At 37.2% G+C, this 27,835-nt stretch overlaps 1 protein-coding gene across 1 annotated transcript in view; it reads right to left on the reverse strand.

Moving 5' to 3' along the window:
* tenm2a (teneurin transmembrane protein 2a) overlaps positions 1 to 27,835 on the reverse strand; it is a 297,220-nt gene that overhangs the window by 86,166 nt on the left and 183,219 nt on the right. The window contains exon 6 of the mRNA XM_084133288.1: positions 8,374 to 8,571. Coding sequence (XP_083989414.1) covers positions 8,374 to 8,571 — 198 coding nt within the window. The remainder of the gene's footprint in view (positions 1 to 8,373; positions 8,572 to 27,835) is intronic.

Raw genomic sequence — 27,835 nt, forward strand, 5'->3', positions numbered from 1 at the left:
ACATCACTGCCATATGAATAGTTATTTTAAACAGTGCAACCGTATTTATTTGCAACTAAAGTTTATTATTTCCACACTCAACATTCCAGCAAACATCTGATATGACAACATCATTAATAGCAACTCCTAGTAAATAGAATAACAAAACATTCAGGTATGGATGAGCCAATCAATAGATACATAATTTATAAAGGAAGACATTTTTTCCTTCTAAATGCACAAAAAAAAAAAAAAAAACACACACACACATTAAACTTTTACTCACACACAAAAATATGATCTGACAGTTTACTCACGGTCTTGCGTGCCAAAATAATTCACTACTTGTACACTGGAAACATGTACAACCTTACAATTTAAGTACATCAAAGCACTGTGTGTGTGTGTGTGTGTGTGTGTGTGTGTGTGTGTGTGTGTGTGTGTGTGTGTGTGTGTGTGAAAACACTGAAAACATAGCGGAGTTTTGTTCCTGTCTCAATAGCGTAGCATGGAGTTCATCGAGTTTGACACAGATCCAAACCTACATGGTTCAGCTCACTCTTACTAAAAGCAGATCCCCACACACAGTCCAGCGTGCCTGAGGTTAGCACTTAAACCCACCCCCTGCTCTTTCTGGGACCGTGCCTGTGCTGGGCAGAGCGAAGCGGAGGCACTGGGCAGGATGGAATTGGCTTTCAGTACACTGCATTAGTTTCACAGTAGTGCTCCGGAGGCCCACTGGCAGCGGGAACAGAAAGCCACCATGTTTGTTTTCCAGGCCCAGCCTCAGTAAAAATGTTTATTGATATTTTCTGTGGTTCAACACAAGAGTCGGATGCTGAGGAAGGATGCCCGCTCAGCAGCCACAGCCAAGAGGAGCAGTAGGCGTCAGGACTTCTGCTTCCTCTCAGAAGCGTAGCCGCTGGCCTAAACAAGTCTAAAGGCCTGTTCACACCAAGGATGATGACAATAATGATAATTATAAAGATGTATTGTAGTTCTAAACATGGTTCTAAATACAAAAGAATAGCAGAGTCCACCCCTTAACTATATCGATAACGGCACCGAGAAACAATATTGTTGGAATCATTGTCAGACTGATTTTTCCCAGCTGATGAATGATTAAAACATTGACAGCCAATCAGAATCCATTCCGCTTTAAAGAGCTCATTTAAAGTGGCAGACGACAAACAAAACGTTTCGGTTCAAACTGATTTGCAAAACATTTGTAAATCAGTTGACCAAAAGAGTGAAGCATATTGGAACCACAATTTGACACAATCTTTGTAACCTAATTGAAAATGAAATAAAAATCACCTAATTTATTTTCAATAAATTAAAAAAACAATTATGCAACAGCACACCCTTAATTACCTGTGCAAAACAGGAAGAAAATTAACTTTTAAATCTGAGTGTCAAGTCTAAACTAAATAGCTTCAACAGTTCCCTCAAAATGATCACTCAAATGAATAAGTGACTGTTTTTTATGTTAGAAAAAACTGAATCGCTAAATTAATTCCCTATGCTATTTTTCTTTGCAACCTTTCAGTACATTTCATGCTAATACATAATGAACAGCTAGAATTAATAAATAATAATACAACTTATGCAACAACATAATCCTTAATTACCACTGCAAAATAGAATAAAATTAGCTTTTTAAAGGCACTGTCAAGTCTACACTAAATTGTTTCCACTGTTTCATCCAACATCATCACTCAAATGAACAGGTTCATTGAATGTAGTGAATCCCTAAAATGAATCCTAACTGTTTTTCCAGTGCATTCTCTTATCCCTCAAAAATACATTTACTGATACCTGCTCCCTTAGAATGAAGGGACAACAGCTGGTCTGGAGGTCATGCTGTTGAACTCATGACGTTCTTTCTGAGAGGAGGTTTAATTAAAACACAGCTTGGTCGGTGGTAACAGAAGTAAATCCAAGCTGTGTGCTGGGCTCTGAACGAAACATTTCCCTCACATTCAGTCTCATTGGCCCAATCCCCTCCTGTAATGAGCAATAATAACAGTCTGAGAGAAGAGTCATCAAATCAGCCTGAATATAAACAGGCTTTTGAAACCCCACTCTAAAACCCTCCCACACACAAACATACACTGCCCTCTGTTCTGAATACAAAGGTTTAAATACAGTAATACAAAAAAACAAAACAATTATACAACAGCACAACCTTAATTACTCCTAAAAACAGCATAACATTAGCTTTAAAGCTCCAGTCTGCAGTTTTTCCTCTTTGTCGCCATCTCTGTTCGAAATCTGCAATTGCAGTTATTCGTGGAATTATCAACTTTACGTGGGTTGTGCCTCGGCGTGGCACAGCGCAGATGAATCCAATGTTTTGAGGAGAATGTGCGGCTGTCAGTCACCGCGCTGGTGGTGTGGATACTGTCATTCGCAATCACAGATTCTACTTTTGGAAGTATGACCAACATAAGAATTTTTACCGGAAAATGTCGTCTGAACAAGTGAGTAACATCCACTTTTGTTCTGACCAACTAAGGGGAAAAAAGCATTGCAGTAAATCGCGCCGATTAAGTCTAACGATCGCTTATCATATCACGTCAAACCGTGCAAATTATACTTTGTTCGCAAATTGTTAATGTTAACAACATCAGCATTGCGTGACTATATTTAAAGCCCTTCCGATATTTGTCCTTGTTTTCGCATGGGCCGGTTGCAGTCTCTTTTTTTCTCCGAAGTCCGAAGTCTTTCGTGTTTTACAACGGGTGAATCTCCAGTTGTCACTGGTGATTGTCGTTTGAACCTTTCTGGATCCGCCATCAAATTGATAAGTTTAATTATATCAAGTGCTGTGAGAAAAGGCTATAAATTTCCACCTCCATCATCCTCATACGCAATATAGCCTACTAGCCGAGACACCTTCTTTATGTGTACAGATGTGACGTAATGATGCAAAGACATGCTCGAATTTCCCGCGGAAATCCACCAGTACCACTGGAATTAAAAACATTATTACAAGCTTACCGTTTTGAATCAAGCTAAGGCAAGCAGACAGTTTTGAACACTGGCAGGTTATGTACTTGCTCAAAACAAATATTTTGGATCATTTTTAACCCAAAAAAGCTGCGGACTACAGCTTTAAGGGGGCATCCAGTCCAAACTAAATTGTTTTAACAGAATTTCTTCAAAACACACAGTGATTAAAAATTCATCGCATTAGGATCTATGGCTGATTTCACTGGCAGGAGTATGTGACTTTGGAAACTGCTAAAAATAGCCAGCCGACACTCTCCATTTATAATAAATGGATAGCGATGCAAACACTACTCTCTCTTGCTCTCTCTCTCTCTCTCTCTCTCTTTCTCTCACGCACACACACACACGCATATCTGGTTTACTATCTTTGTGGGGACTCTCCATAGACGCAATAGTTTTTAAACTGTACAAACTGTATATTCTGTCCCCTTACATTGACCCTACCCCTAAACCTACCCATCACAGAAAACTTTCTGCCTTTTTACTAAAAAAAAAAAAAAAACTCTCATTCTGTATGATTAATAAGCTTGTTTCCTCATGGGGTCCCCACAGTTACATGAGTCACCCCCACCCCCACCCCCACCCCCACCCCACACACAAACATGAGAGATGGCAGATGTTAAAGGTACACTGTGTAGTTTTTTAAGTATTTTATAGGCTAAAATCAATGTCTTTATTCATAAATATGTCCTCATTGGTGTAAAATTACCTCTGCCAGTGATCTGACTTATCCTCGTATGCGAAGAATTTCTTATCTTTTTTCACACTGGACAAGTAAATCCAAGGAGGCCCGCCATTTTGAAAAACTATAATAGTAGAGAGGGACAAAAAACACTAGCCTACCTCAACGCTTTTTTTTTACACAACGCGTTTTTGTTCAGAGCCAGCATCACGTGACTGAAACCAGCTGAAACGGACAAGGAGATCAGTGAGGCGCTTGTCACTGCCCCGGCAAATATGAAAGGCTGCACTGCACGGTACTTCATACTACGGTCTAAATTATAAGCTTTTTTTCATTGCTTGGTTGTGTAATTCATTATATAGGCAGCATAACAGTAGAACATGTATAGTTAAACTCAATGAAGTGCTATTGGAAGACATGTTGTCATAGCTTCTTGGTACATAATGGCTACTGTAGTTGCAACACACATTTGAAAAAGCGAGGCACTAGAGAGCACTATTCGTTTGAATGCAAAATACAATTTCACTGCTAGATGGGAGAAATTCCTTCAAAGTGTACCTTTAAAAACTCTTGACTCTTTAAAAGTAGAATCATGAATAGTAGTACTATACTATAATGCATAAAAACATGAAACATGAAACTGATCAAAGGTGAAAGTAAAGACATTTATAATTTTGAAATATTTCTTTAGTGTATATGTCTAAAAGAAAGTGTTTCCAAATCTTCTATGTCTTCCTTTTTTTTTTTTTTACATAGAATTCATGTCAGAAAAGGAGGCATTTCGTCAGATTTCTAAGAGATCTCTCTTTAACACAGCCAGGCAGCCAGTCACAGGGTTTAGCTGACAGCTGCAATAGCTCAAGTAATGACTGTGGCACGGTGTGCATGCCACCAGTGTCAGCGCTACCCACTGGCAGAGACACAGTCCAGCTGTGCACATCGCCCACTGGAGCACAGACCCGCAATAAACTAAGCAGAAATACAGAGATACACTCCATTATCTCAAATTCTGAAGCTTTTATGTATTTAAATACAAAACCAACCATTAATAAATGCGCTCGCCAGACACACAACAAGCTCAAAAACATCTACTCAGAGCACTCTTCCTTTTTATAATGTCTCTCAGCCTCGGTACGTTGGGTTACTGGCCAGACATTTCAATTCCTGCACAGCAATCACCCTCGACAAGATTGCAGGACATTTAATTGGACTTTGTCTCACGCAAACACACATTTCAATCTCAATCTAACACAGCAAGATGTAAAACACACATATACACTCACTTGTTGAAGCAACATTCTCAGACTTGTACACAAAAATCTAAGCTCAAGGCAACATGATAATAAGGCAATTATTTAGCGCTTTATTTTCAGGCTAATTGCGAGCTTTGAAACTCATCTCAGCTGAATGTGTCATCAGATCAAGGAAATGCAAACTATATGACAAACTTGTAAAGAATATGAAATAAGAATGATGATTTGCAAGCCTTTAATATTCAAAGTAGTTATTTTTCGAAATGTGATTAAAAAACAACAACACTGCATCACAATGAACGGCATTCGCCAAAGCTCTCACATATAGCTGATTAGAATCTAGAAATGTATAGATATTTGCATCTACATCAAAATTACAGCTTGATTAGAGCATTTATATTCAGGAATTTAATACAGTACTAAATTGTTGAAAGAATAAAATAACTAATAGTTATACTATTATTACCACCATTATCATTATCATCATCATCATCGCTATTGTCGCTGTTCTGTTGACATATTTAAAATACTAATCACAGATTACATTCTTTGATTCTGACGAAAAAAGAAAAAAATCTTTCTTATTTTGCTGTTTCTTTTCAGCAAATGCAAATCTGATGGCAGCTCAGAAGAAAAAGCAAGACTACTAACAGGCTCAATAAAATTATTAGTGGTCACCTTGTCTGCACCGAAAGACACTATGATTTCCCCTCTTGTATTTTTGATCTTCTCTCATCCATAATCCTTCTGGTGCGTCGGTCTAGAGCCGTTGTGCTGGCAGTGTTGGAGTGAATTTATTTACAGCGTGGTTAGTCTGCAAATGATTGATGTTGCTGCAGCAAACAGTAAACCAATTAGAGGCATGATGTAATGTCATTTTAAAAGGTTTATAATCGCGTTGCTCCTGAACTTGGGCCCCTGATCAGACGTAATAAAGATTTATAGCAGATCAAAGGAGAGGCTAATGCCATTAACAATAGATTATATTCCAGAAGAAATTACATTAACAACTTTTTTTTTTCTCCTCTCCGCTAAATATATCCCCTAGATTGCAGATTTGGACGCGGGGCAAAGTTTGGAGGACTGTGCAGCGTACGGAGCATTAATTACTCTGCATGAGAGCAGCTGTACTAGGATGACTCAGACACACATTCTGTTCAGTCTGAGCTGTGATATAATGATGCATAGTGAGGTTCTACACAACCTGAGAAAGTCTAATTAGTCACCATAACATAAATCAGTGCTTCATATTTAATGCCCTTGCTGTTTGATATCATATCCATTTGTTTTCACCTTGAGCTTCACTAGTCATAAATAGCATATATTCCTATAATAAAACAACCTTTTTAGGGACAACAACTAACACTATGTCCTAGCCAAGCGCAACATGACAAAATGACAAACGATAAACCCCATCTCTCCTACGTTATGAGATATTCACACAGGCAGGCAAACAGCAAAAATCTGTTTTCTTTATTTTTCCTGCTTTTCCGAGTTTCCAGTTTAGTGGATTGTGAACCAGGAAACAAACACATGAAATTTAATTTTTACAAGCCAGATGCATTTTAAACGTACAAGTTTGTTTGTATCGTTAATATGCAGTGTTATTTAGTATTTATTAATACTCTAAATTATCTTTCTTTACATTACGTTTTCATTTGACTAATTTTGTTCTGTGCTTTTGTCATTATATATATATATATATATATATATATATATATATATATATATATATATATATATATATATATATATATATATATATATATATATATATATTTAGTTAAATTTTAGATTTAGTGATTTTAGTACTTCAAATACTTTTATTTTCTCGTAATATACATTACACATCACCTCATTTCTTAAAGAGTCTAAAAACAGTCTGTTAGAAGATTCAGTTTCTCTAAATCTCTCCTCTCCAAGAGCTTACTCTGCTCTGATTGGTCAGATGGCCCAGCCTGTTGTGATTGGTCGTGGTCTATTATTTACAGCGTGTTGGAAATTAAACGTCCATTACGATATCTGAATTTCAGAACTTTCTCAGCACAAGGGAGGAAGTATCAATTTTTGTATCAATTCCAGCCCAAGTCCTGTGGTCCCTTTTGAAGTGCATGCAAAGTGGATTCACAGCACTGAAAACAGCATATTTTTTGACATTTTGACAATACGAACCAAACTCTTCCAGGTCTCAGCTACAACTATAGCGTTTGAGGGCGGGTCTAAGTAGACATTGTCCACGGGCAGCCAATAAAGACCATAGGCTGGCATTATGCAAATGTATTACATTGTTACGTAGGTATGTAACAGGAAGTGAGACTGGAATTGCTGACGACTCGTTTCGGCAGTTCAGAATCGATTGTTTCTTTAGGAGGCAAAAAATTTATTTATAGTGCACTTTGATCTTTAAAACTTTGCAGACCTTTTACATTCACAATCAGCTATATTACACACTGCATGAAAGGTATTATATATATAAAAGCATAATTAGGCACTTTTAACAATAAAAACCCTGTTACTATGACCATATATGTTATTTTATCCATTGTGGTAGCCAGCAAAAGTGACTGAATAGTCTAAAAGCAGATCTAAAAAAGGAGAAAAAAAGAAAAGAAAACATTTTCCCTGCAATGTGACGGAAGCCAAAGAGAACTCCAATTATTCATGTTCAGTGGGAGATTGAAGATATCCAGCAGCCATTGACAATGAAAACAAAGGACCAAAATCATAGCCTGGTAAGCCAGACCCACATCAAGAAGTTGGGTCTGGGAACTCACCATTGGCAGGGCTCAATCCGAGGGGCGGGATAAACGGTTGTCTTTCAAATTCCCTCTGCACGCAATAGGATAGCGCTACAACCAACCAGAGTGTTTTCCCACCAGCGGAGCTAGTTGATAGATTAAACTTTTTCTGTATCTGGTCAGCAAAACTACGAACACATCTTCCTTTTTTAAAGAATGACTTTAGTGCCGTTCTTTGTTCTTTTCTCAAAGAAAAGCTTAACTCCAAGTCCTCCAGAGTCGCGGCCAAAGCCGATTCGAAAGATCGCTGTTCGCCAGCAGCAGCAGCCATTCTTTGTTTTCAAGTAGCAGGGAACCTTCGCAACTCTGTCGTCAATATGTTAAGCCCGCACACCGACTCTATACATGATGTGATTGGCCTGACTAGAGTTTGGTTTTTCCAGCTTGAAAGTCAACGGAGAGTTGCTAGAGTACCCTGGCTGCAAAATAAAATTTGCTGCCGCTATGGTGCATCTAGATTTCTAGGCTACCAAAATCACATTTCTCATCAAAAATGCTCTAATTGATTTTATTGCTCATTTTGTTGCGTCTAGTTAGGACACTACTATTTTCATAGCAGACAACCCACTGATAATACAGAACACAGTAAATGAGTAAGATGACGATGGGGGCGTCAGCCAATGAGATATGAGTGGGAGGGGCTTACCAGTGGGGGGCTGTGCCCGGAGCAGGTATGAGTTGGAGATTTGGTCCTCTGGGTGGGGCTCCAGCATGGTGTGGGAGGAGCTGCTGTCCAGCAGGGGCACTTGACACTCCCTTATGGTAGGCGGGGCTGAATGGAGAGGGGCGGGTGGGGGAGGAGCAGGGGGCAGGAGGCTGGAGGAGGAGGGAGGGAGAGGACGACCTGAGGAATGGACAGAGAAAAGGAGGAGACAAACTTGATCATGTGACATGACACGGCAGATATCAACATACTACAGACAACATATAAACAGTTTTACAACACTCAGATTACACTGAATCATGAAGCACATAGACAAATGATATAAATGCTCTCATTTATGTGATAAGCACCCACTAGTGTGATCAACATGATATGTTTTACAACCCATTTTACTTCCATGATATTATGTGTTTGCAAAAATGCAGGACTGCATTGACTGGATCATGAAAGTGTCTGTTTGTGATCTGTTTCTGATCATGAATATGTATTTAGTATTATTTAGTACTACTACCCTCCTGAAACACCATGGACACTCACTTCTGAAGAAGCTTACGATACGTGGAGGCTGAAGATAAAGTTCACCCTTGAGAACATTATTATGTATTCCAATGGTAATTCTTCTACAAATCTATTGTAATTTGCTGTTACTGTTGTAAAAATGAACCAAAGGCTGCATTGCCTACAACAGTATAGCCTAAAATGATGCACCTGTATCTACTTGGCAATCGGTTAATATTAATTATTAAGTTGTTTCTAAGGCAATTTAATTGGTCTCATTTTTCACTTTAGAACATGTACTGGTACAAATGTGCTCAATAATATCAGATATGTGCAGTAAGAAAGTAAATGGGGTCAATTTTGATGTCATGTTGACCTTAACCGTGACAGTCCCCTGTGATGTGGACATCAACAAATGAATGTACTCATAAAATAATTCTCATAAAGTGAGCTCCAAGGTGTTTCTCATAAAAGCAAGCTATGAGGCCACAAACAAAATTTACGGTGCAAGTTATATGCGCTCATGAATGCATACATAAATGATCTCTCACACCTGTGCATAGATAATGAGGGTAGAAAATGACATCACACTCACTGCGCATTGACAATGTACAAAGAAAATTTAGGCAGAAGTAAATAGTTAGTGTGTTCATGTACATGTGTGCGCGTTTGTGAGTTATGGAGTGCTTTGGACTGCAGAACAGCAGACAGGAAAAGCTGATCACAGCATTTTTATCCAGTAAAACTCCACGCTGGGAGCATTGCATGAGTACATTTACACACAAACACATTCTACTTCATCACTGTAATACAGATGTTTCGGATGTGATTTCCCAACAGGATCCTGTAATAGAACCGTATACATACGCTATATGACAATAAAGAGCCGGCAGTTATGAAGTGCATGCAATTTTTTAACTCCAAGCAAATGCACGAGTGCCTTTCAATGCATCTGAGCTTCTGAGTAATTGCCATGACATTGGAGGTAAAATTGCAAAGGCTTTTTTTCTTCTTCTTTTAAAGAACTGTGTGCAGTCAGTCCTCATAAATGCGGAGAAATTATGAGGCTATTACCTGCCTTAATTACTCCTGAAATGACAGCACTGAGGGAAAAGACGGAGCTCGCTACAATCGTGTTACGCCGTTATCGGGCCTGCAGACATCCGAGTGGAGCTCTTTTAAGATTCATATCAGTAAAACTAAAATGACAACATATTGACCATCGTTTTAATTGGGATCAAACGAAGACTGTGCACTTTCTCTCTGTCTTAACTTCAAAAAGCCGCATGGGTACACAAACAGATTATCACGCGCAAACACACAGCTACACTTTCATCTTCCTTTCATCGCATCAAACCCTGACTGCCTGTTAGCAGAAATGGAGGAAAGAGAGAGGGTGAAGAGGTGCTTTTGTAGAAGACCTTGAATGCAGAAAGCATATTGAAAGTGTACTGACTCAACTTTCCTCTTCGAGCACAGCCGCACACGCTCGTCCTCCCTCTCCCCATGACTCCTTTGTCAGTACAGTCTGCGGTCGTTCAGGGATATTGAGTCGAGGTTGCTGGCTGTGCCTTGTGTTATTGATTTGGTTTAGCGCTGCCCTGTGCCAGAATCACACACCAACACGCAAAATGCAGAGCTTATTTTCACATAAGTTTTTCTTTTAATACCATTTACAAACGTATGTTACATTTCATTTTAGTTTGGTCTCAGCAATAGTTTTGTTTTTATTTGAAGTTTTGAATTTGTAAGCCTAAAATGAATGAGTAGTAAACAAACACTATTTCATTATGTTCAGAAATGGAAATATTGTAAAATATTAAAATGTAATGTATTCTTGTGATGGAATTTTTCTGCATTTGTACTCCAGTCTTCAGTGTCACATGATCCTTCAGAAATCATTCTAATATGCTGATTTGCTGCTCAAGAAACATTTCTTATTGAAAACAGTTGAAAAGAACAGCATTTATTTGAAATAGAAATATTTCTTAACAATGTAAAAGTAATAACTGTCTAAGTATAAATATTCTTGACAACTGATATATTTCAGTTGTTAAGAATATTTTTACTTAAATAGACTTTCATCATTTAATTAGCTATTTAAGTTTACGAAATTTTAAAACAAATACTTTTTATGTATTAATAATAATAACTGAATTTTCTCCTTTTTCTTCTGTTTTCTTATGTTTGGAAGACGGATGCATATAAAGAAGTGGGCCGATTGGACTGCTTGTTAATCAGACCCCAGGGACATGGGGCAAAGTCCTGTTAAATAATAAAAAAGTAAGACGAGGATGGAAGGTTATGTTTATGGTCAGCATTTCATAAAGCATCTATGGCATATGTAACTGAGAACGAGTAAATGGGAGGAGAGAAATAGCGTGAGATACTGGGATCCTCACTAATGCACCGAGGAGATGAATAAACTCTGAAAAGCTCAGCGAATATGCAGATGAAAGAGCGAGAGGTTAAGTGTGCTGCTGGCTGATTAGCTTGACTTCTAAAAAGATGGATGGAGAATACGGCCGTAAAAATGAAGAACCCATATGGGCATCTGAGGACAGAAGTGTTGCAGGAATTCTGTGAAGTTGCAGGAGTGTTCTTGTCAAACAGTAGATGGACCAATGAATCATTTTCTCTGAACAGAAACAGAGAATAATATTTGGTAAGTTTCAATAAATATTTAAAACAGTTCAGAGGCAGAATGTTTATTGTCGTCGCACTCATTTTAACAAGCACATAATATTCATCACACAAAACCATGACACCATTTTCAATGGACCATTGCCTCAATAATGAGAGTATTTATGGCACTGGACAAGAGAAGCCTTTGTGTGTATACGCCTACAGTATGTGTGTGTGTGTGTGTGTGTTGGGGGTTATTAAATTTTTAAATCACTTTAATTACAAAAAAAGGAAAAAATGCATTAGGTGGCCAAAAGCAATTATAGGAAACTTAATCTCCTTTGCAATTAGGCTCAGGGGCATTTTTTAACTATTGTAATTTATTTTTGCTACATTTCTATAAAGGTCAGTATAAATTGCTTTGTGTTATTAGAACAAAGGCTCGTTAGAAGGGGGCTGAGGGGGGGCACCTGTTCCTCTAGATGATTCTTCTCCTTTGCCGTCCTTCCTAAATTCCCTTTATGTTATGGGAGAAGATGTCCTACTGTGGATCTGCTGGCCTGGAAAGCTGATTTGACCTTGAACATCCCTGGTTTGGCGCTTAGTTAGATTGAATGCATTAAAGTTAAACTTTTTTGAAATACTTTCTCCAATCCCAACTCAATGTGCAGAGGCAACTTTTGATTTCCTGAAGAGTGTTAACTTTGTGGCACTTTCAAAACATTGCACAAATAGTTTGAGCTGCTCATAGCAAAATACAAATTAAATAGGCTGGGGAAAATATATATATTTTAATTTAAAATAAAATAAATAAAAATTATGAATTAAAATATGTTTAATATTTAATATTTAAAAAACAATAATTAATTAAATAAAAAATATAATCTACAATACTGTTCAAAAGTTTGAGGTGAGTATGATTTTAATTTAATAAATACTTTTATGATATTCAGCAAGGATGCATTAAATTGATTAAAAGTGATAATACATTTACAATTTTACAAATGATGCATATTCTAAATTAAATGTTTTTCTTTTGAACTTTCTATCCATCAAAGAATCCTGAAAAAGCACTGCATATTAACAAATCAGCATATTAGAATGATTTCTGAAGGATCATGTGACACGGAAGACAGTATACCTCACAGTATTGGTTGCTCCCAATTCAGATTTGACAGTAATAAATTACATTTTAAAATATATTCAAATAGAAAACTGTTATTTTAAATTGTAATAATATTTCACAATATTACATTTTTTTCTTTGCTTTTTGTGATTAAATAAATGCAGCCTTGCTGAGCATAAGAGGCTTCTTTCAAACATATTAAAAAGTCTTACTGACCCCAAACTTCTGAACAGTAGTGTGTATTTCCTTAAACTTTTTGTCTATACACTGTAAAAAAAAAAAAAAAAAAAAAAAAAAAAAAAATTTGTTGCCCTAAATTTTTAAGTACAATCTACTTGGATGTTTAAAATTACACTAAACTGACTTCAAAAAAATGAGTTGAATCTTGTACAACTTATAAAAAAAGTTGTACATCGCTTAACTATTTTGATGAATTAAAGCAATGTAAAAACATATGCTGTCATAACTTATTGCTCATGTACTTTTTTTTACCAGGAATATTTGGGAAAAACATTTTCAATGTTTTGCCAAATGAAAAATCAATACCCAGGTGTAGTCGTTTGAACCGACTGTATTCTATCCCTCACAGGCTTGATTTTGTTAAGGTAAAATTAAATATGACGTCTACTCTGACTGAGGTCCATGAGTATCAGTTGCGTGCCTTTTGTTGACAAGAAGCTATACATGGCTGGACTGCTATAGCTAAAAAGAGCCGTCATCTGTACTTTGGGTTCAGTCTCTCATTACCCAGCATTTCTTCACCGCCGTTGCTTTTGGCTTAAGTCCATTCTGACAAAACTCGATTTGAGAAAGTTTGTGGATGGACTACATGAAACTGCATTGTGACGCTTGGTTTCACACAGCTCATAATTCATAAAGTTTAAGCCTGTCCAGTGTCTTGTTTTATTTTGATTGCTGCTGAGTCTAACTTTTCCATCACTTGTTGGAGCCTCTGGGTAAGTGCGCTCACAAAATTAGATTATGTAATGTAATACCATTATGTGAAAATCATTTCGGTAGATTCGCGGATTATGAGATGGAAGTCGACATGCCGCTGACTGAGGCATTCCTTTCGGCAAACTCTCACGAATGCGCTCACAGACGTATTCTAATACCGCGGTCTGGGTCTAGCTAGCACATGGGGCACGGCACAATATCTCTCCACCCATCTGGCCGGTGAGGAGACGGTGAGCCAAAGAGGCCAAAAAGCTCAGGAAGAGACAGCTGGAGCCCAGTCAGATGGAAAGTGACAAATTACCGCCCTAATGAGAGCCATTCATCATTTCGACCAAACTCTCTCCTTCCCTCTATTTTCATCAACAGCGCACCTACACGTTTAACTCAACCGTCACCCAACACCTGCATTCAACCACTCTGAAGACAAAGAGGAAAAGGAGGCGGATTGGACCTTAGAATATAAGAAATGCAACACATAGTTTACCTTACAGGTGTGAGAGAGGAAATGAGGAGAACAAAGAAGAGTAGGATGAAAAACTGATGTGAAATAGCCCAGAGTTAAACCGTGTGTGTGTGTGTGTGTGTGTGTGTGTGTTTTAATCCATTTAAATAATAATACATTTTGTGTGGGATATATATATTTGCACTTATTAAAACGCATGGAGAGTTGTTGGAGAACTTAAAGTGAAAGTTCCCCCAAAAATGAAAATTCTGTTATCATTTACTCACCTTCATGCCTTTCCGTCAACTCTGTCACACATTCCAAACCTGTGTGACATACTTTCTTCTGCAGCACACAATTAAAGATATTTTGAAGAATAAACATTGGGTCGCATTGACTTTCATTCATGGACCAACATGAGGGAGATTAAATGATGATAATTTTCATTTTTGGGTGAACTATCCCTTTAATGTTGGGACCAGTTGTTGTCTTTGTAGTGCATTCCAAATCAGTTACTCATGAGGGTCCATATCAGTTTGAATGCTTCCACAGAGTGCATCCAACTATGTAGGCAGTACGCAGCTCCTTGATTTGGAACAGAGTGAATATAGTGGATGTAAGAAGAAGCTAAGGGGCAGTGACATAGATCTCTCGTGGTATCCAGGGCAGGATGCCATCTTATGCCCACTGTCGCTAAAATGGCCGCCCCTGGTCCAGCGTCTGTCTCTGCTCTATCTAGATTGTCTGGATTTTCTGCAATTGGCTCCATTTTCTCATTCTGATGTTGTGTTGTGTCAAATAGGCTGACAGGATCCTAATCTTTACAACCACTAAACTCAGTCGGGCCTGTCAAAACACTAACGCCCATTTCACACCATCAGCCAATGGTAATGGCAGAGTACTGAGTTCGATAATCACACACACACACACACACACACACACACACACACACACACACGCACACACACACACACACACACGCACACACACACACACACACACACACGTGTACTGGCTCAATCCTATTCCCTTCATCCTGGTCTATTCAGCTGCAAATATCAAAGCATGAAACTTACTTTAAGCCTTCCACAATTTAGAAAGTTATCATTTCTCACCTCAAAAGTGAATTCATATATGTTTCTCTCCTCAAAAAACCTTTGATGTTGAACTTCAAGCCTGCATACTCCTTTATAATCCTGCTCATTTTTTCTGTCTGTCTGAGAATGACTTCAGGAAATGCAAGTTAAATCTTTCAGCATGAGGGGAACAGAATGCAGCACTGAGACACACCAGCAAGGCTCCTCTACACTTTAATGGAGGATCAGCCAAAAAGACTGAACTTTAATAGAATCTGGCGAGTCCAGGTGTGTCGATGGCCACTGCAGCATCTCTTTTGTTATCATGCTTTGCAATGTGTCATGCTGGGCTTTGTGTCCATCATGGTGACTTTGACCTTGTTGGTTATGGGTGGTCATTTAAATACCATTATCATGCACTTGCTGCAATCAACCAAGTAGTAATAGATTAAATTTAAGGATATTCCATATATATTTAAAGCTTAAAGGAGTATGCTTAAACATTTCTGAGCGAACTATCTCTTTAAAAATGCTTTTGTTTGTTTCCCTTTTTTACATATCAGCATCCTAAATGCTCTTCTCTGTAATGATAGCAATTCATCATCTATTCAACGCTATGCTTATTTACTGTTTGGGCCGTGCACTGTAGCGCTTTTGCAGGACACTGAACTTTGATTCATGATCACTGACTAAAACCCGTCCTCCACCGATAGCAGGTGTAAGTGTGTCCTGTTCCTCCAGACCATGATATGACACTGAGAAAATAATTCCAGTGTAGCCACACAAACACACATTCGTAAACTCATTGTCAATTATGCTCAGGCCTCTGTCCGCTCTCTGCACGTCATTTCCATATAAATTACATCTGTGTTGTCTTTGTATGGAATCCATAACAGTGTCATCAATCCACAGTTTACCTTATGGAAGAGAGAAGGAATAAATAACCTCCATCACTCAACAGCCCCAACTGTGAGCCCACAGTTACACGGATACATGTACCTGTTCAGCCTAATAAATCTGCTTAATATTTTAACTGGAACAATTATATTTGGCCTTGCAAAACATTACATCATGAAAAATATTAGCAAAATATAACATAAACAGGACAACCATCTGTGTCCTTGTTCAGCACAATCAAGGTCCTCCAACTCAGACATTCACCACTCACAGTGTTTTAGCAGCAATTCACAGGAGAAACAAATCACTGTACTTGCCAAAATACAAATGCTGAATTTGTTGATTTCTTTATTAAAGAATTTCTAAATAGTTATATAACTACACTGTAAAAATGACAAAAATATATTTTGATCAACTACCACTAATATTATTGTTAATGTAATACTTACATTTATTATGTTATAAATATTTTAAATATTATATTATATTAATATTTATAATATAATATTTATTTTTCCTTATGAAACACCCCATGAGAAAAAAAATAAAGAAAAAAAAATATTGCAGAGCAATATTGATGACTCATCCTGGACTACACATATTTTTGTCCAATCAAATGCACAAATAATAATGCCACGCCCCCAATACAATTTGCAACTGATTAGCTAATAAACTAAATATTTATTAAACTAAATAAAAATTGTGGCTGTATCTAGAAAGAATGAAAGTCCGTATGATATATACATCTTAACATTTACAGTTTCAGAAGGAAAAAAACATCAAAAAAGGAATAAAACTGCACTCATCAAGATGTATCACAGGTGTTTAATGCAGCAAAGAACCAGAGTATGCTGAGCGGCATTTTATATGAGAGTGATATTTCTATAAAGCAAGAACACACCAATGCTTGTCATTTCACTCCCAGAACAAGTCCTACAATATTCATAAACAGCTTTTTGCCAGCTACACACATCCTTGAGAAATGCTACACTTGTTTATTTACAAGGCTAGACAAAAAAAGCTCTAAAACCCAGCATTAAAAAGTAATGTCTACTCTGACATCGTGAGGACATGGCGTCAACCTCATTTGCCCCATGAAAATAAACTTTTTTTTTTCGCTGATGCGCACTATAGCATTTTGCTCAAGGAAGAAGTTCACATGAAGAAGAGCTGACATACAGGCATACGCTTCGGGGCTGAACTGAAGAGTGGAGTAGCTGATATAAGGTGGTGACATCATAAAGTTTCAACCTCGGCTGGGGTGACTGCAGAAGTGATGTCACAGCCTCTTAGTGTCAAAAACTGTCAGTTATCTTGCCTAGGATGAACTTTACACCTGTTGGAGACTGCAGAGCTCTGCTCTAAATCACGGTCTGTGACTGTTCACTGTTCTCATAGCCTTAACACTTCATACAAAGGGTCAGTGCCAAAAACTTTATATGCATTTCCTGAAGGTGCTTTCAAGCCACTGAGAGCATGGGTTAACAAGATAACTAAAGAAAAGTGTTACAGTTTTTACTTAGGTTTGAAGGCTTTGGTTCTCACTACATGAAATGGCACATTAAAACTGCAGTTGGCTGTCAATCAACACACGATGTGGCCTCTGTGCCATGTTTTAAAAAACCATTCACACATAATATATATATTATTTTTTTTTGCTGTTTTGCTGATTGTACAGTGACAAGTTAAAATAACCTCAACATTTACAAACAAGTCTCAATTCATATACTGTATATTCTTTTCCATTCTGCTGTGCTGCATTTAGCTGAAAACGATAAAGCATCCCTGGTGCAAGGATGGATTAAGAACGACAAAAAAAAGGTCTTGTAAATGTCTTTACTTTTGAAATATACCCACAGTAAAGAATGCTAATAGAGCAAAAATACAGTTTTAAGATGTCCCTGTAAAAATAGACTAGAGATGAAGTAAGAATGTAGATGAGATGGTTAAATAAATGTAAGAAAGCAAAGGCTAAGCATTATACAGTATGCAAACAAATAAAAGAAAGGAGACCAATGGAATACACTACATAGCTGAACAGATTTGAAAACACTTGGTATCATACACTAAAGAACTGAGGATCACACACTACCAGACATTCAAGTCTTTACAAACACAACAAACTCACACAGAGACACACAAATTAAATGACAAATGAAAACAATGTGTTCTAAAATCATGATAGTTCACCTTAAAATGAAAATGTTCTCACTCTGGTGTTGTTCTAATGCAGTATGCCCTTCTTTCTTTTTCAGACCACAAAAGGAGAAATTGAAAAAAAATGTCCCATTCACGCTCGTCCATGTAATACGGAAGAGGATTAGGGCCAAGCAACAATAAAAACATAAAACCATCTCAAGATTGAAGTCATTATAATGCGAGATTAAACTCGTTAAATATCGAGAATAAAGTCGTTGTGTTTTTGAGAAAAAACCAATAACGATTAATAATGCGTCTTATGGTATCCTGGGAAACCTCGATGAGGTTGATATCAGTTAGGCTATGCAATGAACACTGATCGAATGCGTTATTCTCTACATTTCATTTAGACTTTTTTTCTCAAAACACAACGACTTTTTTCTCGAAATTTAACGAGTTTTTTCTCGAAACACAACGACTTTATTCTCAAAATTTAATGAGTTTATTCTCAAGATTGTACTTCGAGTTGTTTTTTCCTCGAAATTTAACGAGTTTTTTCTCGAAACACAGCGACTTTATTCTCGATATTTAATTAGTTTATTTTCAAGATTGTATTTCGACTTTTTTTCTCGAAATTTAACGAGTTTAATCTCGCATTATAGTGACTTTAATCTCGAGATGGTTTTATTTTTTTATTATTGCTTGGCCCTAATCCTCTTCCGTAATATAATGCTAGTGAATAGCGACCAGCATGCAGCTTTTAAAAAAGATGCAGAAGTATCACTGAACAGTCTCATTCAACACGTGTCATATATTTCAAGTGTTCTGGGGTATACAATAGGGTTTGGTGGAAAACAAAGTGAAATTTAATGTATTACTTAATATAAATCCTAACCTTGGCCATTGGTCTTCTGTGCACGGCTGTGCAATAACTTCTTGCTGTGACAAACACAACAGATATATTCACCTCAGTGAAGATCAAATTGAATTTGTGTTGCATTTTTATTAATCTTTATTTCTCACAACTTATGTGCTTTTTCTGTGTGGGTCGATGTGAACTGCGGCGCTAATAGAGTGGCATGAACGCATGGTGAGCACATAAGACCAATGGCCAAGGTCACTTACATTTTGGGTTGTTTTTCACCAAACCCTATCGTATACCTCTTGATACTGGTCACTGTTCACAGTCATTATTTGGACGAGCGCGAGTGGCACTTTTTTTTTTTTAATTCTCCTTTTGTGGTCCAAAAAAGAAACAAGGGCATAAGGCATTAGAATAAAACTAGGGTGAGAAAATTATGATTTAACTTTCATTTTAGGATAAACTATCACTTTAAGTTTTGAAATACTATTATGACATCATCACCGGCTGTTAGCACACATCAAACTGAAATCATCCACAAAACAAAGAATAAATGGAGTCATGCACAGCAGGTTATCCTCATTCAAATCAGCTGTTGTGTGAAAGTATATGAATTGCTAATTATGTTCCAGCTGACTTTCTTTGATGTCTGTGACTCTGATAGAAGCAAGCCTATTTTTAGCACTGTTAGAAAGAAATAAAGCACAGACAAACTTCTGTCTTGCCATTCTCCCCTCTCCCTACCTCCAAACCCTCTGTCGTCTCACCGTCTCACCTCTCCCTCCAGCTCCTCGATTGTGTGGTCTTGGGAAACCGTTTCACTCATACTGAAGATCAAAGTGTTTCAGGGAGAAAATAAAAACTATCTTTACTCGAGATAACAGACTTCATCCAAAACCACTTTGCCACAACTATCACTGTTGCCTTGTTTGTTTGGCTTTTTGGATCACGTGTTTCTGAGCACACTTTTTCAGCACTCCTTCACTCACTCATTTAAAGTTTCTTCACCCTCATGCCACCAGCATAATGTGATAAACTTATGTCATATTACCATGGCTTTGAATTGTAGCTGAAGGACAGTCAATTTGTGTATTTAAGATTAACGGATGAACAGATGAACAGATATTTAAGAGTTATATAATAACAATAACAATTATAATACTAATAGTAATAATAATAACGTTTAGACCATTTTAAGGTGACATTGTTACAGTGTACAGTAATTACACATAAGTATTAAGAAATATTAATTAACTACATACGATAAGGTTAAGATTAGGGCTTTAGTTTGGGTTAGTTGCAATTATGCATAACTTACTGTTTTACTAAAGTAAACTACACGTAACGTATAATTATATCACCTTAAAATAAAGTTACCAATAAAATCAATAAAAAATAATAAAAATAATAATAACAATTTATTATATTTTTATTATATTATTTATTATAATTTATATTTGTTATTATAATTTATTATTAAAAATTTAAAAAAATGAATATTAAATCAAATAAAACTTAAAATAAATTGTTACTACTACTACTACTACTACTACTAATAATAATAAATAAAAACAATAAAACATATTTTAGATATAATTTTATATGCATAAACTTACTTTCATGATTGTATTTTCATTTATTATTATTTTTATTATTATTATTATTATTATTATAATTATATTTTCTATTTGAAATAAGTATAAAGAAGTCCAGTATGCTACCATGGTAACCGCCAACATACTACAACAATCTGTGATCAACAAAAGAACACACAAACAAACAGAGACAATGCAAATAAAATTCTGAATGCATGTTCTGAATGTTTTTCACTGTTATTCCATATGAATTTATTAAGATGTTACTGTACTAAATAGATAGAACCTATGGTATTTTTATTTTATTTATTTTTTTAATTGTAAGGGCCTTGTATATCTCATTTCTTTTATGTGTGAACAACAAATGCAAATCGGAAGTATTTATAGGCGTGACAAGGCAGTGTGAGAGTGGGGTGTTTTTCTACCTCTCTCACACACACACATGCACGCACACACACACATAGGCATAGGTTTGGAGTGCTACTATGAGGTAAATTCATCAGCCCTTTGCATCAGCTGACCCTGAGGAGAAAGTGTGTCCCTGAGCTCAAGTGTTTGGATGAACCCTAAACACCTGATGCAACCGCTCCTGTGTGATACCTGAAATTACATCACACACACACACACACACTCTTACTTACTGCCATAAACCATGACATCAAACATACGGGGAATTAAGAATGAATCATAATCGACACACCTCGCTCTTTCTCTCTCCCTCTTTACAAAATCATTTAAGATGAAGGAGAGTCTGTGCTTTCTATGAGTTGAAAATGAGATTTTTAATTACTGCATGACCTGGGGTATATTAGCAACATATTAATGTGCGTCATTAACCCAGTGGTAACTAACCCCGTCAGCTCATTAACTACATGTGATTGGACCTGAGTGAGCACAGGCGAAGCTCCAGCTCTCATCACAACCACCTGTGATGATAGCACACATCCGCTAATTACAGAACTTTCAATACGCGCATGCTGTTATCTTGTGGTCAGAAGAGCAAAAACACAAGATCTTAATGAAGCGAGATGATGTCATTACTTAATCTACGGGAAAAAAATACTGCTTTTAGAAAATAATTATGTTTAATCATACAGCATTGCAAAAGAGAAGTCGCAGAAGTGTGATATCTGCCATAATGTTTTATTATGTTTCATGAAAAATGTAAATTCACCTACAAACAACACTACTGCAGAAAATGATATACATTTTAATTAGGAAATATTAAACAACACTTTTTTTAATGAAACCAATATACCCTACTATTTAAACGTTTTCGGTCTGTTAGATTTTTAAATGTTTTTTTTTTTTTTTTTATAAATATTTTATGCTCAGCAAAGTACAATATAACAGTAATACTGTAAAATATTATTACAATGAAAAACTGTTTTCTATTTTAATATATTTTAAAATGCAATTTATTCCTGTGATGTCAAAGCTCAGTTTTCAGCATCATTACTCCAGTCTTCAGTGTCACATGATCTTTCAGAAATCATTCTAATATGCTGATTTGCTGCTCAAGAAACATTTCTTATTATTATCAATGTTGAAAACAGTTGTGCTGCTTAATAGTTTTGTGGAACCCATGATACATTTATTTCAGTATTCAGAATCAAAATTACAGCTTTTTTTAAATAGAAATGTTCTATGACATCATGAATGTATGCCACTTTTGATCAATTTAATGTGTTCTTGCTGAAAAAAAAAACCTGAATTAACATGAGATTTTGTGTTTTAATGCATTATACTTTTACAAATTATAAGGCAAGGCATTACAAATATGTTGATAATGATGAATCATATTTAGAGGCTTAATAGAAAGTGCTTTCAAATATTGCATTTCCAGCTTCATGCATCCTTATAAATCCATTTAAGCATCTAATATTCATAATGCAGTCTAATTTAGATAATGTATTGTCTAATAATACAAAGAAGTGTGTGCTACATACACAAACAGATAATTGTTCTAAACAAACACAGGTTCATGTAATTGTGAATGCCTGTGCACGCACACATTCATGCAGTCTCTCTCTCTCTCTCTCTCTCTCTCTCTCTCTCTCTCTCTCTCTCTCTCACACACACACACACACACAACACAAACACACTGAACAGATGGCTGTGTACATTAGTAGATAGGGTGCTTAATAAATGCACCTGCACACCTGATCTCTCTACAATATATCGAGTCATTCTGAACAGCTTTCAAGTCAGAATAAGAGAGACCATATTTGACCTTGTGAAAGCCAAACGGGGCACAACTTAATAGTCTCCCACAATTCTACCTCACAAACTCACTCTCCAACCAACCCCACAATCAATACATTCACAGAGTGGTTCACAAAAATCAATGCTTTGACCATATAGAAATGATCCTATAGTCTGACACCATATATAAGTAAAAACAAGTGTCTTACCTTCTCCGGTCTCCATACTGCAACAGTCTGATTTATTTCACCCTTCCATGACAGGAGGACAACATGTCTGTCAGAATGTCTGTCTCATTGATTCATTTACACTAGGAGACACACTTACAGTTTTCACTGTGCTGCTGTCAGTGCCTCACTTCCACAGAGACTTCAGCTAAGAGTGAGGAGATAAAGGAAACTCTCTCTCTCTCTCTCTCTCTCTCTCTCTCTCCCTCTACCTCCTCCTCTCCTCCCTCCCCCTCTCTTGGGTCTAGTTTCTGCATGTTGCTGCCATTAGTAAAGGGTCTCTGTAGAGCTGGGTGGACGCTTTTTATCTGCGTTTGGATGGGGCCAGTCACATCACGTCCAGGGGTTTTCAAAGGGACCTTCTTATCCTGCCTTTTATTGCAGGCTCAACATCTTCTTATTTTCACTTTAGGCTAATTCTTCCCGTGCACCTCCATCCATCTCTCTGAGGAGGGAAGTTGTGAAGGCAAACATCACATTCACACTCTGTCCTGATGTAGCAGACACGGCTACGAAAGCACTTAAGAGAGCTGTTCTTTGAACGCTTACGAGGTACAAACACCATACATTAAACAGAGTGCTTTAAATGAGAGCAAGGCCTGAGAAGATGAGACGGACAATAATGTCTTCGATATTCACCACAAAAGCTCTTCAGGTTCATTCCGCCTAGTCTCAGCCTCAGACGGCACACCCACTGACCGCCTGATGCACACTGAACACAAATTTGAATTCAATTTAATTGGCTGACTTGATCTGCCTAGAAACAGAGTCATATTTACCATGTACCAGTCTGATAAAATGAGTGCTTTTGAACTACTGGATCTGACAAAGTTTGTCAAAGTTAGTGGCAACTAAGATACTGTACATCAAATAATACGCACTTGTAAGTGTTGAAAGAACAGAAATTCTGCTAACTATCCTACACATTTGCTATATTTTGTGGAGACTGCCATACCATTATTGCAGTTCTGAAAGTAGTAGTATTTCAATAAGTGTTGTTTTTCCATGCTGCTCTATAATTGTGATTCTTTACCGTTTTTACCTTCGTGAAACCTGAAATTTGATCAGATCCAATGTGATTACTTTGGAACAAATCATATACATTTCCAAAAATATAAAGACATAAGTGTAACTGGAAATGTAACTGAAACTGATCTATAGTAAAATAGATCGACATCATTCACCAGGCTCTACATTCACAGTCAAAAAAACTAAATTTTGGATAATAAATTAATGTAGTATCATCTATATCAACTAACACAAACAGACTTCAAATCTTTTAGACTGTTTATTATGGGATTTGCATATCATGTGACTTGTCACTATGTTTGCTATAGACTGCCATACTATTACATAAATTACAGGTTTTTTTTTTTTTTTACCACGCTGGTCTATTATTATGGTATCACTTATTTCAGATAAACCCTCCTCTAAACAGCATATAAAAACAAGGCAAGCTGTAATTGTTCGCTTATGTCAGTCAGAGACCCTATTCCTAAGTGGGCGTTTCTTGGCCAAAATAAGCTGCAATGTGGACCAGACCTCTTGCTGTTCAGTCATGCTCTCTACACCACATTCAGCCTCACATTGACTCTGAAGCGAGTCATCCTTACAGAAAAGGAAGCAGTTTTTCAGATCAACTCACATGATGAAATCCAGGGTCTGAGGAGAAAGAGAGCTTTCTCAGCTTCTTGGTGCACAAGGGTAGCGGAATGACAGGATCTTGATATCTTTCCAGGGCTTGCCAAACATCTCCCCCATCACTGCATCCTTCATTGTGCGTAAGTGTGTTTGGGCATGCATGTGTGTGTATTGAGGAGGGAGGGGGCACTTAATTGGCATTCCCTTGTGCGAGGCTGGCAGTATAAAACCAGTGGGATGCCTCTACCTTCATTAGGTTGCGCTGATGATCCAGCTGCAAGTTGCAGAACAGGCGTTTTACGCCCCATCTCTTTTGCTCTTTCCCCTTTTGTTCTCGTTCTCCTTGCATTTAATTTTCCGATGTGCGCCTCAAAGCATACGTATAACTCTATATAAGAGAACAAGAACTCTGCCAGCGGGTGCAGTCAGCCAAAAGTTGCTTCCAGCTAAATCAACAAAGGGACTTATACTGTACACTTCACCGCCTCCTCTTCCCACCTCAGCCCCCTTTGCTCGCATCTTCCGCTCCCTGTGCCAGAATTCCAGCACCCAGCTGGAGGAAACATAGAAAAATGTGTCCAATTATGATACAGCATGCCCAAACTCTGCTAATTAGTGCTAATTCGGTGACAAATGGATTCTTCTTTGAATAGTCCTCCACTCGGGCTCAGCTGTATTCACCACAGCAATATGCAGATTACCTTAAAGTGGCTTATAATGAAACTATGAACTACATCTCAATACGGAAAAGTCAGTTCAGACCAAACCAGTTTGCGAAAACAGACCTCACTTCCACAGTACAGCCAATGAAAACAAGAAAGATAAGACTAGGAAGAAATCTGAGAGTAACAAGTCAGGAAGACAGGTGGACAAAGAGGAAAAGAGAGTGAGATGAAAGCCATCTGAGGAGTTTTGGGACACTTAAAGCTATGAATAGAATGCTCTCCAGATTCCCATCTGCAAAGAGCACAACTAGGTTTCTCTAGTTGGTATTGGATTTGGGAGTGACAGATAGCGTTCAGGACATCACTGGGATGTGTTTCCAGCAAGGCTCTAGTAATAGACTTTCATCTGTCCTGGACCAGTTCATACAAACATGGCTTGTTTCCTCATGTGCTTGGTAACGCATCTGCTCAATGGAGGAAATGGACAGTTCAGCGTTGATAGACAATCACGCTGTGTGAGTCAGTGGAAGAGTGGATTGGATGGCGGGATGCGCAGATGCTAATTACTGTGTGACACGACGGCAAACACAAATGAAGCTGAAATTGAGCTCACTTGTTTGCGAGCAACTTAATCACAACCCTTCACACACGACTGTGATGACAAAAGCTGCTCAAAGTTAATAAACTGGTTTTAAATGAAATGCCGAGGAAGACACAAACAGGATTTTGAGGTAAACAAGGTCTGTGCAGACCTAACCAGCTGCCAGTGTTGAGGAAGCTACATTAAAAACTGTAGCTTGTTCAGTTAAGCATAATTTGAAGTAATTCAACTAGTCAAGCTTCTGTTTTGAAGTAGTTATCTATCCTAAAAGCTAAAAACAAAAAGTAATGACTACACTAATGTTACTTACGGGGTAAAATATGCTTTATAAATAATAATAAATCTATAACTATCCAATCATATGCATCATATCAATATAAGCAGGTGACAAAAACAATGTGTGAGTGCTTTTCAATGAATGAACAATCTCAATTAGGTTGACAGTATCAAAACTGAAGAGAAAAATGTATACTAAATACACACACACACACACAAAAAATGTCTTCATTTACTTATCCAAAACAGTGCAGGGACTTAAATCAGTAAATCATTGTTCTGTACATTTGTACGAACCGTCTACAAGAACCCATTCACTGGAATAAATCAGACTGTCTAATGCTACAAATGAGCTTGGTCCATTTAGGAAGAACCAATTCACTAGAATGAATCAGATTTTCTAATACTACATTTGAGAGAGAATAATATAGGATTATCCAAATCACTATAATGAACGAGACTTTCCAATGCAACATATAAGATAAGACTATTTAGGATGAACTGATTCACTAGAATGAATCAAACTTCCCAATGCTACACGAGGACCTCTCCATGCTTGGAGAGTCTTTATAGTGTTTTTATTTTGTTTTAGTTAGTTTTTACGTGATGTTTTTTACCCTCCTTTTCATATTGTATGGGTTTGTTTTTATTTCTTTATTCTTGTCCGTTGTGTTTTCTGTTTATTGTTCTACTGTGTGTAACACCAAGGACCATGCTGGAAATAAGTATTTTTACTTTAGCATGTTACTCTTATATTACTATATATATATATAATATTACTGTCTCTTTCTTTTTGTACCGGTTTGATCCAGAAACAAAATCAATCAATCAATCAATCGACCATTTAGGCGAGTGTGTTAGACTATTCCCTCAGTGTGTGGTCGCGCTACACCACTGCCTTCACAGAAAAAGTAGCGAACAAAGTGTGAAAAAAAATAAAAATACAATAAAAACTGCTCTGAACTAGTGTTAGGAAAAGTTGCAATGCACCTCTGGAAAATTATATAACTTTCTTTTCAGTTTTTGCTTATATCTTTCTTTCACTCGGCCTGCATCTTTCCTTTCCTGTGCTGATGTAGATCATGTTCAGATTTCTCCATAATCTCTTTCAGTCTCTTTCTCTTTTCCATCAACATTAGTCATCGTAATACTCTAATACTTCTCCTAATGACAGTCAATACTGATAGCATTATGAGGGGAATGGACATAAGAATGGGAGAGGTGGATGTATTCCCATGCGTCTCTTGTTTTGCGTCTCCCTCTCTCTCTCTCTCTTTCTCTGTAGAGGACGCAATCACAATCGGGTATAGGAACAAGCTCTGTGCAGAAAGGGAGCCAAGCAGAAAATTGTTTGGGACATTGTGATGAGAAAGAGACTTTTTTTTTACATTTACATTTTTAATGTCTAAGTTTTGCATTTGATTATAGAATGTTCATAAAATGTGCATCTGGCTCTCTCATTACGCCGGCCGTATGGCCCTGTCCTACCGTCTGCGTCTTTAATCAGGGTGTTTGGAAGCAGAGTCACATCGACTCTGCCAGACACCTCAGCCTCATCTGTGGGGTTCTAATGCATGCCTGTAGATCCGGCAAACACAAACAACCCATGGCC

Source organism: Abramis brama (assembly GCF_963993115.1).
Source record: "Abramis brama genome assembly, chromosome: 13".
In the NCBI taxonomy this organism is placed as follows: domain Eukaryota; kingdom Metazoa; phylum Chordata; class Actinopteri; order Cypriniformes; family Leuciscidae; genus Abramis; species Abramis brama.